The following is a 14,730-nucleotide window of genomic DNA, read 5'->3' as shown; positions in this document are numbered from 1 at the left end:
AACTTGCTTTTATTTATTTTGGTGTAGGAGCCCAGGAGCATTACTCAATAAGAAGTCAGTTATTACTTTCTAGTACAACAGGGACACTAGCTGAAATGCCTGGCAACATACGTATTAAATAATTTGAACCTCAGACAGTTCTGCCAGGCGCTTATCTATCCCAAGGATCATGTTTTTCAATTTGGCATTCTTTGCTACCTTTGCCTTCCACTCCTCCTCCTTTGCCACAGAAGGACGGCCCCTAAATCATATGATTGGACACACAAGATCGCACGCTGCGAAACGCTCCTGTTTCCCACTGACCTGGGACAAACACATCAAGACTGAACTCAAAGCCAACCGGAGAAGAACCAAAATGAACCTTCTTCCCTCCTTCTCTGTGGAGACATGGGCCCTTTTGCTCGTTTTCGTAGCCCTCGTGATAGTGTGAGTAAAATATTCTTTATTGGTTGTTTGCTCATGCCATTTTCCTCCTCTTGCTGTTGTTTCTTTTCACGTGACTAGTCTGATGAAGAACAAACAGGTAGATGTGATTTCCAGATTTCCAGCCTCTAACAAGGCTCTGGGAAGGAGCAGAGGAATCTAAAGACCATGCGGACGCGTGATCTTGCTCCAGGGTTTGGAGTGTTCCTGTGCTCTGTTAAGATCTTGCTGCTGAGCATCAAAGCAATAATCGAGTAAGAGCGGTGCCAGACACTTGTTACCAGCAGGGTGCTGGCTTCAGCGAGGACTGTGATCCGTTAGGTCATTTTCCACAGAAATAGCGTCTAAGGAAGGCTGTGCCTCCCTGGCTGAGGTTGCCCTATGGAGGGGAGCAGGCAGTAGGTGATACGACTGCATGACCTGCAAAGGTGGAGAGCAGCAGAAAGACACCAGAAAAAGAGATTCGTAGGATCAGTTCTCACTCCTCCTGACTCCTTCCGTAGTGCCCAGGTACGATGCTCCGCGCGTGGGCACCTGGACCAGGAGGGACACTTGGCAGAAGTCGGCTTTGCCACATGCCTGCAGGGACAACATCCCGTGCCCGTCCCCACAGCCCACCCTCGCTGCGGGAAGCAATGAAGCCCGGAGCAAGGTCAGCTCTCTGCTCCCGGCTTTTCAGACAAACTCCATCAGGCAGAAGCGTACCCCACTGCTTCAGAGGAGCCATGCCAGTGAGAAAAATGCTTTCTCCCGTTTTGCTGATGCCGTTCGGTGCTGCAGCGTACGAGGGCTGGCTGAAAACCCCCTTCTGCTGGGACATACAGTGTCTCTGCTGGCAGCCCCTGCCAGCAAGGCTGGACTGCCAGACTTTGTAGTGTTGACGAGCCCTTAGGCAGAGACAGCATGTTGCTAGCCATAAACCTTAATGATTAATGTGCTGCACACGAGCACAACCCACTTGTCTGCCCTGGCAACGCTCCAACCATGGCAGTTCAGTAACCTCCGAAACTTTTAGCCCTGTTTTTCAGGCCCTTTCCTGTGATTTGGATCACTCAAAAGCCTGCTTGGGGCAGACCCTTCAAAAAAAACCAACCCAACAAACCAACAAAAAACCCGCTGTAACCCCCATCCTTATTGACCCAAACCCTCATATTTCAATAACTCTGTGGCCATTGGAGATTGCTGATTATCAGACTCCCACCTTCTGCAGCCACTTGCAATTTTGCTGTGGCAAAAGGGACAAAAGCCCAGATCTTTGTGCACTGATTTCTGAGCTAAAGTAGAAATTTCGCCACCCATTAGCTCAGGGAGGTTGTTCAGATGCTTCTTGTCCATCTGGGGCAACCCTGTTCCAGTTCACACGTGAAAGAGTCTCAGGCATTTCTGGTTCACATCCATGGTAAGAAGTAATCATTATTCTCTAGCTTTAAACTGAATGGTCCTTCTTCACCTGCGGAAAACCATGTCACATTTTAGTCGTAAGAGCATTAGGCTGCGTTTTCTTGGCCGTGTTTCAAATGGATTAAGCCAAGCCTACGTTCCTATAGTGTTTCTGGGCTTTGTAATCAGCCCGGCCTGACATTTCTTCGTACTCCCGCAGCCCCGGCTGCCCATAAACATTACAAATGAGAATCCGCAAACATTTTATACTTAGTACTGAACTAACCTTTTCCAGGAAAGGCTGAACATTGACAAACTGAGCTCTGTGAAACCTTTCTGCACCTGCAAACACCCCAGGCCTTGGGTTTTGCCTGCTCTTTTTGGACCATAAGATAGGGGCTGCTTTTGTGCTGTGGCAGAACACGCGCTGGGGGGACTGATCTCATTTGGGGCCCTCCAGATTTAGAAAAATATTACTAGTTGCAAGGGACCACCCCCCCCCCCCCCACTCCCCCCCAAAGTCTCAGCCTCGACTCTGGCTTTTCGGGGCAGCATCCCCGGGATGCTGGCTGTGCGGCTGCTGCCACGCGGCCCAAAGAGGATCTCTGCTAACATCCCTCTGCCAAATCTTTGCAGTTTTACATCCCTTCTGCAACGAACTGCTCAGTTGGGAAGCTGCAGCTACTAACTAAAAACAAATATTTTGAGGAGCTCTTTCAACACAGCCAAAGACAAGCTTCAAAGGGCCGCAGCCCAGGCCCTTGTTGAGAAACAGAAGGCCCCAAGGTAGAAGTAATAACTTTACAGCTGCCAAAAAGGGTGCTTCAGAGGAAAGAAATCTGCAAAGCTGTCAATAAAATCTGAAGAGAAAACCATCAAGACGACTTTCTGATGCACCACTGAGCTAATGCCGGGCTAAGGGGAGGGAGAACAATAAATGAAATTAAAGTACAGCTTGACAAAAGCCCTGTTTGGGACATCACTTCTGGCAACGCTTTCATTTCTCTTCAATAAAAACACGTAAGCTTGGTGTTCCTTCTTCCAGCTCCCCTTTCTGCCTCTCCTTTAGTTGGCAATGAGCTCCTCCTTTTGGCTTTTGCTAAAGGCTTTAAGGTCCTGTGTCCACTGGAGCACCTGTGCCTTTAGAAGACAGCCGCTTTGACATCAAAGTGATCTCTCTGAAGCTCTGTGTGGCTTGCCATGTTTATTAAATATTTTTTACAGGGTAATTGTCTTTTGGGCCACTTTTTTCCAGCTCCTGGACCAACCTCCTCTACTACGTAGGGCCAAAGGGACGTTACTGCAGTCTCTGGGTTTAGGAGATCTTGCAGCCCCAATCCCATGGTGGCGTAGCACTTGTCTTTTCTGTCCCACAGATATGGGATCTGGCCATTTGGTTTTTTCAAGAAGCTGGGTATTCCTGGGCCAAGACCTCTGCCTTTCTTCGGGACGTGCCTGGAATATCGCAAAGTAAGTGACTACAGCTTTCCTGGCTCCAGAAATACCCACCCTTGCTCATACAGCTGTAGCTAAACAGGTACATGGCGATGATAAGTTATCTCCGAATGCCAAGCTCCGCTCCAATGCACAGGTTGTGCAAAGGCCCGTGCGGGATAAGGGCTCGGTAACAGACCATGGGGCCCTGCCTTTACAGCATCACCAAACGAGCACTCGTGGGTGGCTGATTTACAGCTGCCCTTCGCCAGCGCCCTGGCAAACAGCTCATTCGCAAGCACGACGTACTTTTATGTTGTCCTTCGTGATGCTTTTGGAGAGGAGGAGAACTCTGAAGGCAGCTCTGAACATCAGTTTACAGATCTTCCTCCGAACCCAGCGTCTCCAGCATCATCCCCTCCGCTGCATCCTCTCCACGATAATTTTTGAATTGCTCTCCACAGGGTTTCTTGGAATTTGACAATAGCTGTTTCCAGAAATACGGGAAAGTCTGGGGGTGAGTATGAACCACTGCTCTCTTCTTAAGATAAAACTAGAATCCATACAAAGGGGAGAAAAAATTCATTAGGAAAGCTCCCTTTTCTCTACCTGCGCCCCTGACGGTCCCGGCGGTGTGACAAGTACAGCAACAATAGGGTACTTGTGGTGGTTTACGTTAAAGCCTGATGATCGCAGGGCTGTGCCAATGTCATGCTGTATGGAAATTGCTTTGACCTGTATTACGAAAGCTGTTTTAAAGCTGATAACAAAAGGCCCTCACCTGCTCCTAATGAAAACAGCAGTGAAACTGCTACTTGCTTAAGGGAGAATCTGGAACCGGGAGGTCCAGTTCCTCTGTTTTATCAACACAATGTGAGTGAACTCCCAATACTGAGAGAAGCAGCAGAATCAAAGTCCACCGACTTCCTCGTGCTGCTGCTCCTTACCTGCTGCCGTGGGAGCTGCTGCAGCTGCTATTGCTCTGCTCCGGGTATCTCCTATAGCTTTGATCACTGCCAAAATATCTTGGTCTACAAGCTTGCTTATCCTCTACAATGCATCCATTGATCCCTGTAGAAACTTTAAAAAACGGAGTCTAGAAAAAGATATCTTCACGTAAGCGAGGAGAGTGCGTAAATCTGCTTAATCGACATCTGTTCCAGGAAGGCATTCAGAACTGCCAGATTAAAAAGACAAAACCAAGGATGGAGTTTCATCTCCAAGGATATTTCAGTGCTGTCAGCCCAAGTCTCCAGACACCCAATTCAACAGCCTGAAAGGGGTCAAACAAGTTTCCTTCTAATACTGTAATGTGTTTAAGTGCCTGGAAAAACACAGAGAGTCGGGGGAGAAAGTGAAGACACTTGCTTCATTTAGTATCTGCTCCTTTGAGGGACTGAGCCCTGCTCATTTCCCAGTGAATTTGGAAGGTGTGTAGCCCCCTTTATCACTTAGAAAAACAGGTGGGAGAAGGCCTGGGAGTCCTTTTCTATCTCCAGTTTCTCTGTTTCTATACGTAGGCATCTGCAGAACAGCAAAGCTGGTGATGGAGGAGCATTTATTTAAGGCATTTTGTTTGACAGGCATCAGCCAAGCCGCACACTTCCACTGTCTGGGGTTGTTTATCTCTTCTTCTCCCCCCACCAGGATTTACGATGGCAGGCAACCTGTGGTGGCTGTCATGGACCCCCAGATCATTAAAACCGTGCTGGTTAAAGAGTGTTACTCCACCTTTACCAACCGGAGGGTAAGAGCAGAAGCGTCGCGATGTATACCACAGAGGCCAAAAATCGAAGTACAGGAGGCGACAAGGATGTAGCAGGGCTCCCCATAGGGCCACTATAGGGATTACTGTAAATGGCCACTGTATGTCACTGTTCCCCTGCCTTACAGCCTGGGGACTGCAGACGAAGCTGTTTGCCTGCACATCGGAGAAATTCTGCTCTCCCACCTAGATACACAGCCATGGCTTTGAGTCTGTGTGAGCATACAGGGACCCGTAAGGGTCCAGCCAGCACACGTGCCACCAGCTGGGATGCACGGATAGGTGTGGGGTAACACCCATACGGGTGTTGGGCTTGTTGGGTTACTCGTTCTGGATGTGGAAATGTCATCTCACAGCTGGTTTACTGCAGGAAAGGGGATTATTTATGTATGTGCATCTCGAGAGAGGCTGTTTGTAAGGCCTGCTACCAGTAGTTAATGCCTCTGAAACAGCCCGGGCAGGGGCTTGCATGCTACATTCCCATCCTTGCAAGGAAACCAGTATCTTTTCCGGGGTTAACACCTTGCCTTTTCCCCCCTCCAGCGTTTTGATCTAGCAGGGGTGTTGAAAAATGCTATCTCATTAGCTGAAGACGAACAGTGGAAAAGGATTCGTACCGTGCTCTCTCCGACCTTCACCAGTGGGAAGCTAAAGGAGGTAAAAACACAGAGGAGCGGGTACAAACTAAATCGGAAAGTCAGTAGACAGTGATTCCAGGCTGAGATTGTCACAGGGGTCTGATTTTTTAGTCAGAGCCTGGCAACTAAGATGGCTTGTTTAATTTATGCCTAATTTAAAATGAAAAAAGCTTAAAATAAAAACTTAGCAGAAAGATTTTATTTGTAAATGTTCATTAAACTCCGTGTAGTCTTCATGAGCCTGTCTTAAAGGAGTAAAATGTACTATACTAAGTGACCATCTCTGGTTTGTGTTACAGATGTTCCCTATAATAAAACACTATGGGGAAATTTTGGTGAAAAATGTTCAGAAGCGAGTGGAAAAGGACAACTGTCTACCTATAAAGGAGTAAGTAGCTGCTAGGAGCAGCAGGATAAGCAGCAAACCTTGTTAGCAAGTGCTGCGGTTCACTTGTTTCTCGCAACACCGATCGCTCGCTGGGTAAACCAGACCTCTGAAATGAGGAACGGGGTTAGCTGAAAGCCTGGCTGGAAATTTGGAAGGGAAAACTTAAGCTGGGATGTTAGTGAAACTTCCTAGAGGCAGAGACCCACAGAGAAGCCTTCTAAAGGGAACTCTTGCGGGGGGAATGCTCCATCACAGATCCAAGCTAACCCCAAATCCACCAGGAAAACAAAATTTTCCCCGTATGTACTCAAGACCTTTTGTGCGCTACCTTCTTATACCACAGGACGCTGGGTTTGCCGGCCTCCCAGCCCCACAAGCTGCGCTGTGGGATGCTCGTCCATCGCTTGCCCCATTGCAGGAGGGAGCAGGGAGGGAGGGAGGCTGTAGTGTGGCCCTGGGTGTGTCGTCCTCATCTGTGCCCCCCATATGGGCTCTGGAACAAAACCTCTGTATTTCACCCCCAATTTCAAAGCACAGATGCAGAAAGGGCAGCTGCGCACCAGCAGTCACACACCAGCAAAGCTCTCCTCTAGCAAAAACCCCATAAGGGGAGGGTTTGGGCCGTTTGTACCATTATAGGTACCTGTGCTGCGTTGAACAAGACCATTTCCATGGCATGTTTGAAGCAGAGCGCGTTACCACCCCTCCCCAAGAAGCTAAAATGCTCGAGAGCCTCACGCTGTCCTTGCCCTAACCTGCTCATGTAGCTACATGCTGTTTTGAAATCCTCAGAAAAGCTGTCCAATTTCAAAACCCATGCAGGCTTGAAACCAAAGCTCTCTAAAAATCTATCCCTTTCACTATAAGTGCTTTTCAGTTACCATATGTCCAATTTCCTTTTCAAAACCAGGGCGGGAGGCCTTCTGAGAATTTATATTTGAATGTCACAGAGGTATTAGGAAAAAAAAAAATACATTCACTTGGTCCAAATATTTAACCATAGTCTATCTTCTCCACCTTTTCTCAGCATCTTTGGAAGCTACAGCATGGATGTCGTCACCAGCACATCGTTCGGTGTGAACATCGATTCCATGAACAACCCCAAAGACCCCTTTGTCAGAGAGATGCGGAAGCTGGTCAAGTTTGACTTTATTGACCCAATCTTCATCATAACATGTAAATGATTCCTTTTTTTTTTTTGTGTTGAAAACTTCATTCAGGTGTCAGAGTACTATTGAAGTGTGACTTTAGCAAGCGTCTCAGACTGGTGCATCCTATACATTAATGAACCAACTATTGCTTAGATAACTTCCCTAGCTAGGGTGGGAGTCCTAATGGCTCTTGGCTTTTTCTTGAAACTCTGGAAGAGAGATGGGTAAAAACTCCCTCCGCCTTTGGCATCCACCATGTAAGAAACATAGGAACATCCCAGCCAATATCCAAATAAGTGGTGGAAAAATCATTCTAGGTTTGAAAAGCAAGTTCAGCTGTGAGGCTTGAGGAGAGTGGTGCTATCCAAAATGCATTTTTCAGAAGAGAGTGCTGAGTGGGGATGGTAATTAGATGCAATTTCCTAGCAGTGCAGTAGCTTAGCAGTGATGGTGATGGACCTTAAATCACTTGCGACCTTAAATCAAGACCAGATACCTTGCTTAAAAAAAAAAAAAAGGGGGGGGGGTTTAAAGTTGTGATCTGTGCATAGAGGAGGTTCTGATGCTGTAGATTTTATGAATCTGTACGCCAGCTCAAAACTGAGTCTCTGTAATGCAGGAAATGCTCTGAAGGCGACTCGAAAATGTTTGCACGAGCATAGCACGGCAGTGAAGAGCTCATCCTGAGAAAAAGAATTCAGAATTTGCAGTATTTCTTTTCTGAGCCACATCCCTGTTGTAGTGCTGTGCAGTGCACAGAAGTAACCTGTCCTTAGAAAACGGTGGCATAAACTTTGGCCATCTCTTCGAGCAGTTATTACACCCAGCTCAGTTGTGGCCAGTTGACAGGAACTTGGGAGAGCGTTGCCTCAAGACAAACTATCTCAAGAAAGAGGGAAAAAGGCAAACCCCAGGCTTTGCCCAGGTAAAGAAATCAAGAGAGGAAATAATTTCTCGGTAGCATCAATACTTCCTCAGTAACGTCCATAGCTATCTTACATGAGGTGGAGTTTCTTTACAGTGTGACATTTTAGTCTCAATTTGTTTTTCAGTTGTATTCCCATTTTTAACTCCCATTTTGGCCAAGATGAACGCAAGCATCTTCCCCAGTGATGCTGTAGATTTCTTCCTGAGATCCATCTCCAAAATTAGGCAGGATCGTGAAAAGGAGACTCACAAGGTAAGCGAGTGTGAATTTGCTAGCAATTGTGGCAGAAGATACACTGAAGCGAAATATAATTAGGGTGATGATAGCAAAGGTGAAGCCAAAGTACAATAACTCAACAAAACTCCAATTCTACTTCAGCGTAAACTTAATTCTGTCAGAAAAGCCTCATCTGACCAGTTCTGGCAGAGAAGCAAGTGGACTTTGTACATCTGTCATCTGAAGCTACATGCAGATGAAGGCTCGGTAGAATTGCATTAAACTTGGGTTTGCAGAACTAATAAGTCAACAAAGTAAGAGACTCCCCGAAGAAGATTAGGCAGAGGATAAGGGAGCAGAGTAAGCAGTGCAGGAGCAGCAATGCCACCATTCAGGGTTGTGCCTTCCCCTCTCACTTTTCAAAAATTGAAGCTGCTTCCTGGCAAAATTCTCCCTCTTTCCCAAAATTCATTCAAGACACTGCTGTCCCACCCAACGCCTTCATGAAAAGGAACAGGTACGTATCCGAAATAAAACGCAAGTGTTGTGTTTTACAACAAGGAAGCCATGTGCATTTTGGGGATGCTTTCAGTTTAAAAATTGTGCTTAGGCTATGAAAACTGCTTATCTGAGCCCTCCCTGAGGGACCTGTCACCAAAGAAACCCTCCTGCTTTTCTTCTCAGGGCAGAGTAGATTTCCTGCAGCTGATGATCGAATCCCAGAACTCAGGCAATGAAGAAAATCACTACGATAAAGGTAACGACATCGAAATACTCATCACGGGAATAGGGGCTGTGGGAGCGAGGAGAATATGAGGAGCTGTTTCCCAGAGAAAGGCTCAGTGGGTCACTGACCAGCTCCAGGCAGAAATCTCCGTCTCCTGTTGCCAGCACCGGTCCTAAGGGGATTCTCCTGGGTCCTTTGACAGGGAGTAGGACTGCCATGTCAATCAATCATACCCAGGAAATCACCTGGCTCCTCTATCAACGGACTTTTTCCAGACAGATCACAGAGTAGCTTTAAATGTGTCATCAGCAAATATCCGCAACAAACTTGCCCCAACCCCAGCCATTGCCTCCTGTTCCTCGCTGAGACCATCAGCCAACATGGGTTTTGCTTATCTCCCCACAGCCCTGACCGACACAGAGATCCTGGCGCAAGCGTTCATCTTTATATTCGCTGGGTACGAGACCACCAGCAGCACGCTTTCCTACGTGGCGTACGAGCTGGCCACGCATCCCGACGTGCAGCAAAAACTGCTGGAGGAAATCGACAGCATTTTACCCAACAAGGTAAGGGGACATCGAGTGGTGGCGAAGACCCTCTGACTCTGCTGTCCTCCTTGCTCAGCCAAGACAATGAGAAATCTTTAGCTCCTAAACAGCCTCCTCCTGGGATCTTCCAGGAGCTCTAAGAGACACACACTGAGACAATTCAATCCTGTAGCGATTTGGTTTTGGCAGCCGAAACCTCACAGGCCACCCCACTGCACAAACCCATTTGCCATACTCTGCATCCATGCACAAGCGGACGGGGATTTCCAGGTCTTTCCATCACTCAGGGATGGAAAATGAAGCCAATTACACAATTTCTACCTTGCATTTCGTTCTTCAGTGAGTCTCAGCCATGCTTGGGGCAGCAGGGGTTGGGGATGCTCTGGTCTCAGCAGTCTTTTTGGGACGCCCCGATCAATCCTCATGCCAACATACCTGGTCACCTTTCTCCTGTTGTCCTACAGGCTCCTCTCACATACAACACGATGATGCAGCTGGAATATCTTGACATGATAGTGAGTGAAACCCTTCGGCTCTACCCCCTTGGAGGACGGCTTGAGAGAACCTGCAAAAGAGACGTGGAAATAAATGGAGTGACCATTCCCAAAGGAACCATTGTTATAATCCCACCCTATACTTTGCACCACAACCCTGAGTACTGGCCAAACCCAGAAGAGTTCAGACCAGAAAGGTATTAAAAAAACCAAACAACAACTTAATGAAAGGGAAGAAATATCGTGCTGCTTTTTCCTCACATAGTAATTAAGTATTAATCTCTGATGAGCTTCCTAATGGTGTTCTTCCTATCTTTTTACAAACAATACCAGTGAGAAATTGCAGGCTCATGGGAATGTCATTTTAAGAAGAAAATGAGCTTTGCGCTTAAAGCGGGGTTTCAAACAATGTAATCCTATTGAGAGAATAACATTGATACCTTGCAACACCTTGTACATCGTTTTTGGGTTTGCTGACAGAGTAGTTGGTGAGTTTTTGTAACTGCGGGCCGTCTTTCTCTACGATCTTCATTGCTGAACCTGTTTTCTTCACACAGGCTTTGCTACAAAATATATCAGAGTTGATCCTTCTAGAGTTGCCTTCCCGCTTTGTTTTCAAGGAAGCAGTAACTTTGCCCTAGTTGTTTGTGGTTGTTTGTTTTGGATTTTGTGTTTTTAATATTATTAATTGGTATCTGCCTCTTATTCCCAGCAAGGCTGGAGCCGTAGGCCGCTCCTAACAAAGACATCTCCTGGTTTCTCTCTCACTAAATACAACAGACAGGAAATAGCAGTCAGTTTGGGAGAGCGTGTAGATTTTCACATTGCTCCCAACTTCTAGTCTGGATGGACAGAATTAAAGTCAAAATTCTGTCTGGACTGAGGGCTCTGACACATCACTCGATTGCTGGGGTACGCTGAGATACCTTAGCCAAAACCCAGACAAGTGTGTAGGGCACGGGCAAGAGATCTCTGGATAGGTAATACAGGTATGCAGCTTTTTGATTTTCCTGCCTTAATTTCTTTTCCCCAACCGTGTCATTCTCCAGGTTCAGTAAGGAAAACAAAGAGGCCATAGACCCGTACACGTACCTGCCCTTCGGGGCTGGTCCCAGGAACTGCATTGGGATGCGCTTTGCTCTCCTGACTCTCAAAGTTGCCATCACCGCCCTGTTGCAACATTTCACCTTCCAGACCTGCAAAGAAACTCAGGTGAGGAGCACATCACGTTTTGAAACTCGCACATGAAGAGCCGGGTGCCTGGTTTCTCACCGGGGGTGCCAACACCAAACGCTTTGCGCTTTCACGGGAGGTGCACTTCTGGGCACCACGCGTCAAATTATGTCCAAACCGTGGCTAAGTTTCTTTCCTTTAATCTCCGCTTGTTTAATTTGCCTATCGCCAAGTGTGTTTTTTCCTCTTGTTGTTGCAGATCCCTCTCAAGCTGAGTTCGATTGGATTCTTAACACCTGAGAAGCCGATTGTTCTGAAGTTGGTTCCCCGGACCAACACCGCACGTGCAGAGGCGTAAAACCCAGCCGTGTCTGCAATTCCCCGGTGTCCAATGAGTGCCGTGCTAACAAAAGGGGTGGCACATCGCGGGAAATCTCTCCTATGTGTACAGACACAGAAGAACAGCTCTAGGCAATTCTGGAAGCAATTACTACATATTTACTAATAAACATAGCTGTCAGAAATGTAATGTGGATCACTGGGCAGCGACAATATACAGTCCCCTTAATTTTGATTGCAGAAAACGAGAAGTAAATCCAAATGAGAAGCTGATCATCCACTCACTTCTAAGGGGACTTCTCCATCTGGAGAGAAGGAATTACTGTCGTATTCCAAGAGAAACGAGGTGTGATGGAAATTCAAATTGCCAGACCTTGCTGGGCAGGGACTGGTGACGTTCTTCTCGGTGTATTGATGCCTGAAATTTCCTGTGTTATAATTGAGCTGACTGGTGTGAGACTATATCCTAGATACGAAACCTCTCTTGTGCCATGTGTTAATTAAACTAAAGTGTGTACAAATACTGTCATTAAAAATGTTTGAGAGCTGCTCTGTGTTGTGTATAGCGGCTTATCACTTCCTATTTAAAAACCGTATTCAGCCTCAACCCTTGAAATTATCCATGTACATTGCTTTCCACTTAATTTAATGAATCTGATCCTTCATTTAATGCGATCAAACCCTCCCATTTGTACAGTATTTTACAAACACTGTAACTCCCACCTCTTGGTTTGATTAAGAGGTTGCCTCCAGTTCAGCGCTGGCCAACCCTCTTCCGCGCTGGCGCGAGAGAGGATGGGTTGCAGAGAGCAGCAGAAGCAGCTCGCAGGAGGCGGTGACAGCGTGGCAGGAGGGCCACCGCTCCTGGAGAAGTTGTCTGGACGCGGCTTGTAGCTGAACCTCACCTCCCAGAGCCAGGGATGGGGCGCACGCATTGCTGCGAGCTGCTTTGCTCTTGAACTGGTCCAGAGCAGTCTATGGCTCGGGCCCTATGGGCTGGTGCCGCGATTGACTGGTCCTGCCTTCCGCATGATGCTTTGACCAAAGGACTTCTGCCATCCCTGACCATATAAAACAGGGAATATCAAAAAGGAGGTGGGAAGTTCTCCCGGATCTGAATTTCACACGTCTGTTGACCCCAGCATATTGTGCTGGTCCTGACACCTACAAACCAAGCAAGATGCTAGCAAAACGGGAAAGGTTTTCAGAAGAGCTGCCAACCAGATCGAGTCACCCCTTAACTTTCTCCCAGCATCCTTCACTCCAAGGTAATATTTTCCAAATCACGGTCTATAATTTTCTCCCGCGGCCACGCGCTTTCCGCTTCAGCCAAAACTGGATCATGATCCAAATGCTACAATTCAACACAGTACAAAATTATTCAAGAATTCTCATCCATTCTTTAACAACAATGGCAATTAAGGGGTTTGGGAGTGGTCAGCCAGCTGCGCAGTGGACTCCCGATCGCTGGAAATCCCCAAATCAAAGCTGTCCATTTTTCAGGAAGATACAGCAACATTCACCAGGCTCTAATTCAAGACTTAGCAGCTTGCGCTGTCCCAAAAGGCAGATAAAACAATTCTAGTGTTCCCTTCTGATTCATCATCTGTGAAAAATTGTTTGGGTTTTGCTATGTACACGGAAAGGCACAGTTGGAAGTGCCGCCAGTAAGGCCCTTCCTCAGTTTAAACTGTTGCTCCTCTCTTACCAGGGCTTAAAAAACCTTCAGTGGAAGAGTTGGACCTGTCTTACTGTTGCAACGCTGCAGCATCCAGCTCTGATGGGAAGAGTGCAATGCCCTTGCATGCACAGCACAGTTAAAAAAAGAAAAAAAAAAAAAAAGAATTTTCCCCATAGAAAAACAGTGCTAGGCAAAACTAACTCCCAATCCAAGGAAGGGGAAAGAAAGGGGAAACCGTCATGAAAGCTGCAAGTCACTTACAGGCCAAACAGCTGCTTTGACATAAAGGTATTTCGTGAGTAAAATCAAGGACCTTTGCATGGTGCTCAGAACCAGACGGGGTTAATCCAGCCGTACCCCAGGACCGGCAGTCCCTGCCCAGCGCGTGGCATCTCCGGGAATGAAATCATTAGTGTAACTGTACAGATCATTCTTCCAAATGTGAAAAATGTGACTAATTCTCTGGCTTCAGCCAATTATGACCTGCCAGGACTATCATAACAGCCCATAAATAATGTGTAACAAAATCATGGTAATGAGTCTTCTAGAAGAAAATTAGATCCTCTGTGTCTTAACTCCATAAAATTACTCTGCTTATAAGGGCTGCCTCCGTCATTCCTAGTGCTTTCCATTGCTTCGCCGGCCGTCCCTCAGAAATGGGTGCGACTTGGCCAGGAGTCTGCTGGTCCTGGTCGTTGAACGCGTACCAGGTTTGGTTTCACTGGTTTGGCTGTTTCCTCTGTAAGCCAGACGTCACTGTTTAACTTTACTTTCAAATGTTTTCACTGATAAAACGTATTTACTTTATCTAGACCTTTCTGATTACTTTAACTGTTTCAACACATCTTTGGCAGGCCTGGGATGCCTTATCGTCCCAAGATAGCTCTTTCCTTTGACAAAGGCCCAGCTTCTGAAGACAGCGCAAGGTAGAAATTCATTTTGGGGCCAATTCTCTTTCACTTCTTCCGCTAAATCCCCCCAAACCTTAAGAATGAAAAGTAAAAGAATAAAGAAAATCAATACCGCAACTACATTTTTTAAAAAATCTGCTATTCTCAAAGATTTTTCAACGGTGTCTCATCAGAGACGCTACTATCAAAGTGCTGGCCTTCATCACTGTGCAAGCGTAACGGACTCATCCCCTGGTGAAACACCAGCATTGGCCCATCGCTCAGGAAGGCTTCTGTAAGTATGCAGAAACATATTCCCCTTAATACAGAAAGGCTTGGTGGGAACTTTCCAAAGGAGACTTATAACCCGCGATATGAGAACGGTTATTGTATCAGTCCTGACAAAGGACGAAAATGGTTTTAAGTGGGGAGATTTGTTTTCTATTTCCCAGGTAACTACAGCAGACTAACCATCAGCGTTACAGTAACTTGCCTAAATGATGTAATGCTTCCAGTTGATTGCAATGATCAAATGGATTTTATGAAAGACGGGTT

General features: G+C 46.7%; 1 protein-coding gene across 1 annotated transcript; it reads left to right on the top strand.

Moving 5' to 3' along the window:
• The first annotated feature begins 258 nt into the window (after window positions 1-258).
• Window positions 259-12,149, top strand: LOC128914308 (cytochrome P450 3A21-like). Its single transcript, XM_054213121.1, has 13 exons — window positions 259-426; window positions 3,180-3,273; window positions 3,702-3,754; window positions 4,885-4,984; window positions 5,546-5,659; window positions 5,940-6,028; window positions 7,056-7,204; window positions 8,232-8,359; window positions 9,008-9,080; window positions 9,456-9,616; window positions 10,063-10,289; window positions 11,142-11,304; window positions 11,525-12,149. Exons 1-13 carry the CDS (start codon window positions 356-358, stop codon window positions 11,621-11,623), a joined length of 1,521 nt encoding a protein of 506 aa, XP_054069096.1. The 5' UTR covers window positions 259-355; the 3' UTR covers window positions 11,624-12,149.
• The last annotated feature ends 2,581 nt before the right edge of the window (window positions 12,150-14,730 follow it).

Source organism: Rissa tridactyla, chromosome 8 (genome assembly GCF_028500815.1).
Source record: "Rissa tridactyla isolate bRisTri1 chromosome 8, bRisTri1.patW.cur.20221130, whole genome shotgun sequence".
Taxonomy (NCBI): domain Eukaryota; kingdom Metazoa; phylum Chordata; class Aves; order Charadriiformes; family Laridae; genus Rissa; species Rissa tridactyla.
The sequence above is the reverse complement of the archived record's forward strand: the minus strand, read 5'-3'. Positions and strand labels throughout refer to the sequence as shown.

Coding starts and splice junctions, on each gene's coding strand:
- LOC128914308 (XM_054213121.1), top strand. CDS start 356: ATGAACCTTCTTCCCTCCTTCTCTGTGGAGACATGGGCCCTTTTGCTC. Junction 5,660..5,939: donor CCAGTGGGAAGCTAAAGGAG/GTAAAAACACAG, acceptor TTTGTGTTACAG/ATGTTCCCTATAATAAAACA. Junction 7,205..8,231: donor CCCAATCTTCATCATAACAT/GTAAATGATTCC, acceptor TTTGTTTTTCAG/TTGTATTCCCATTTTTAACT.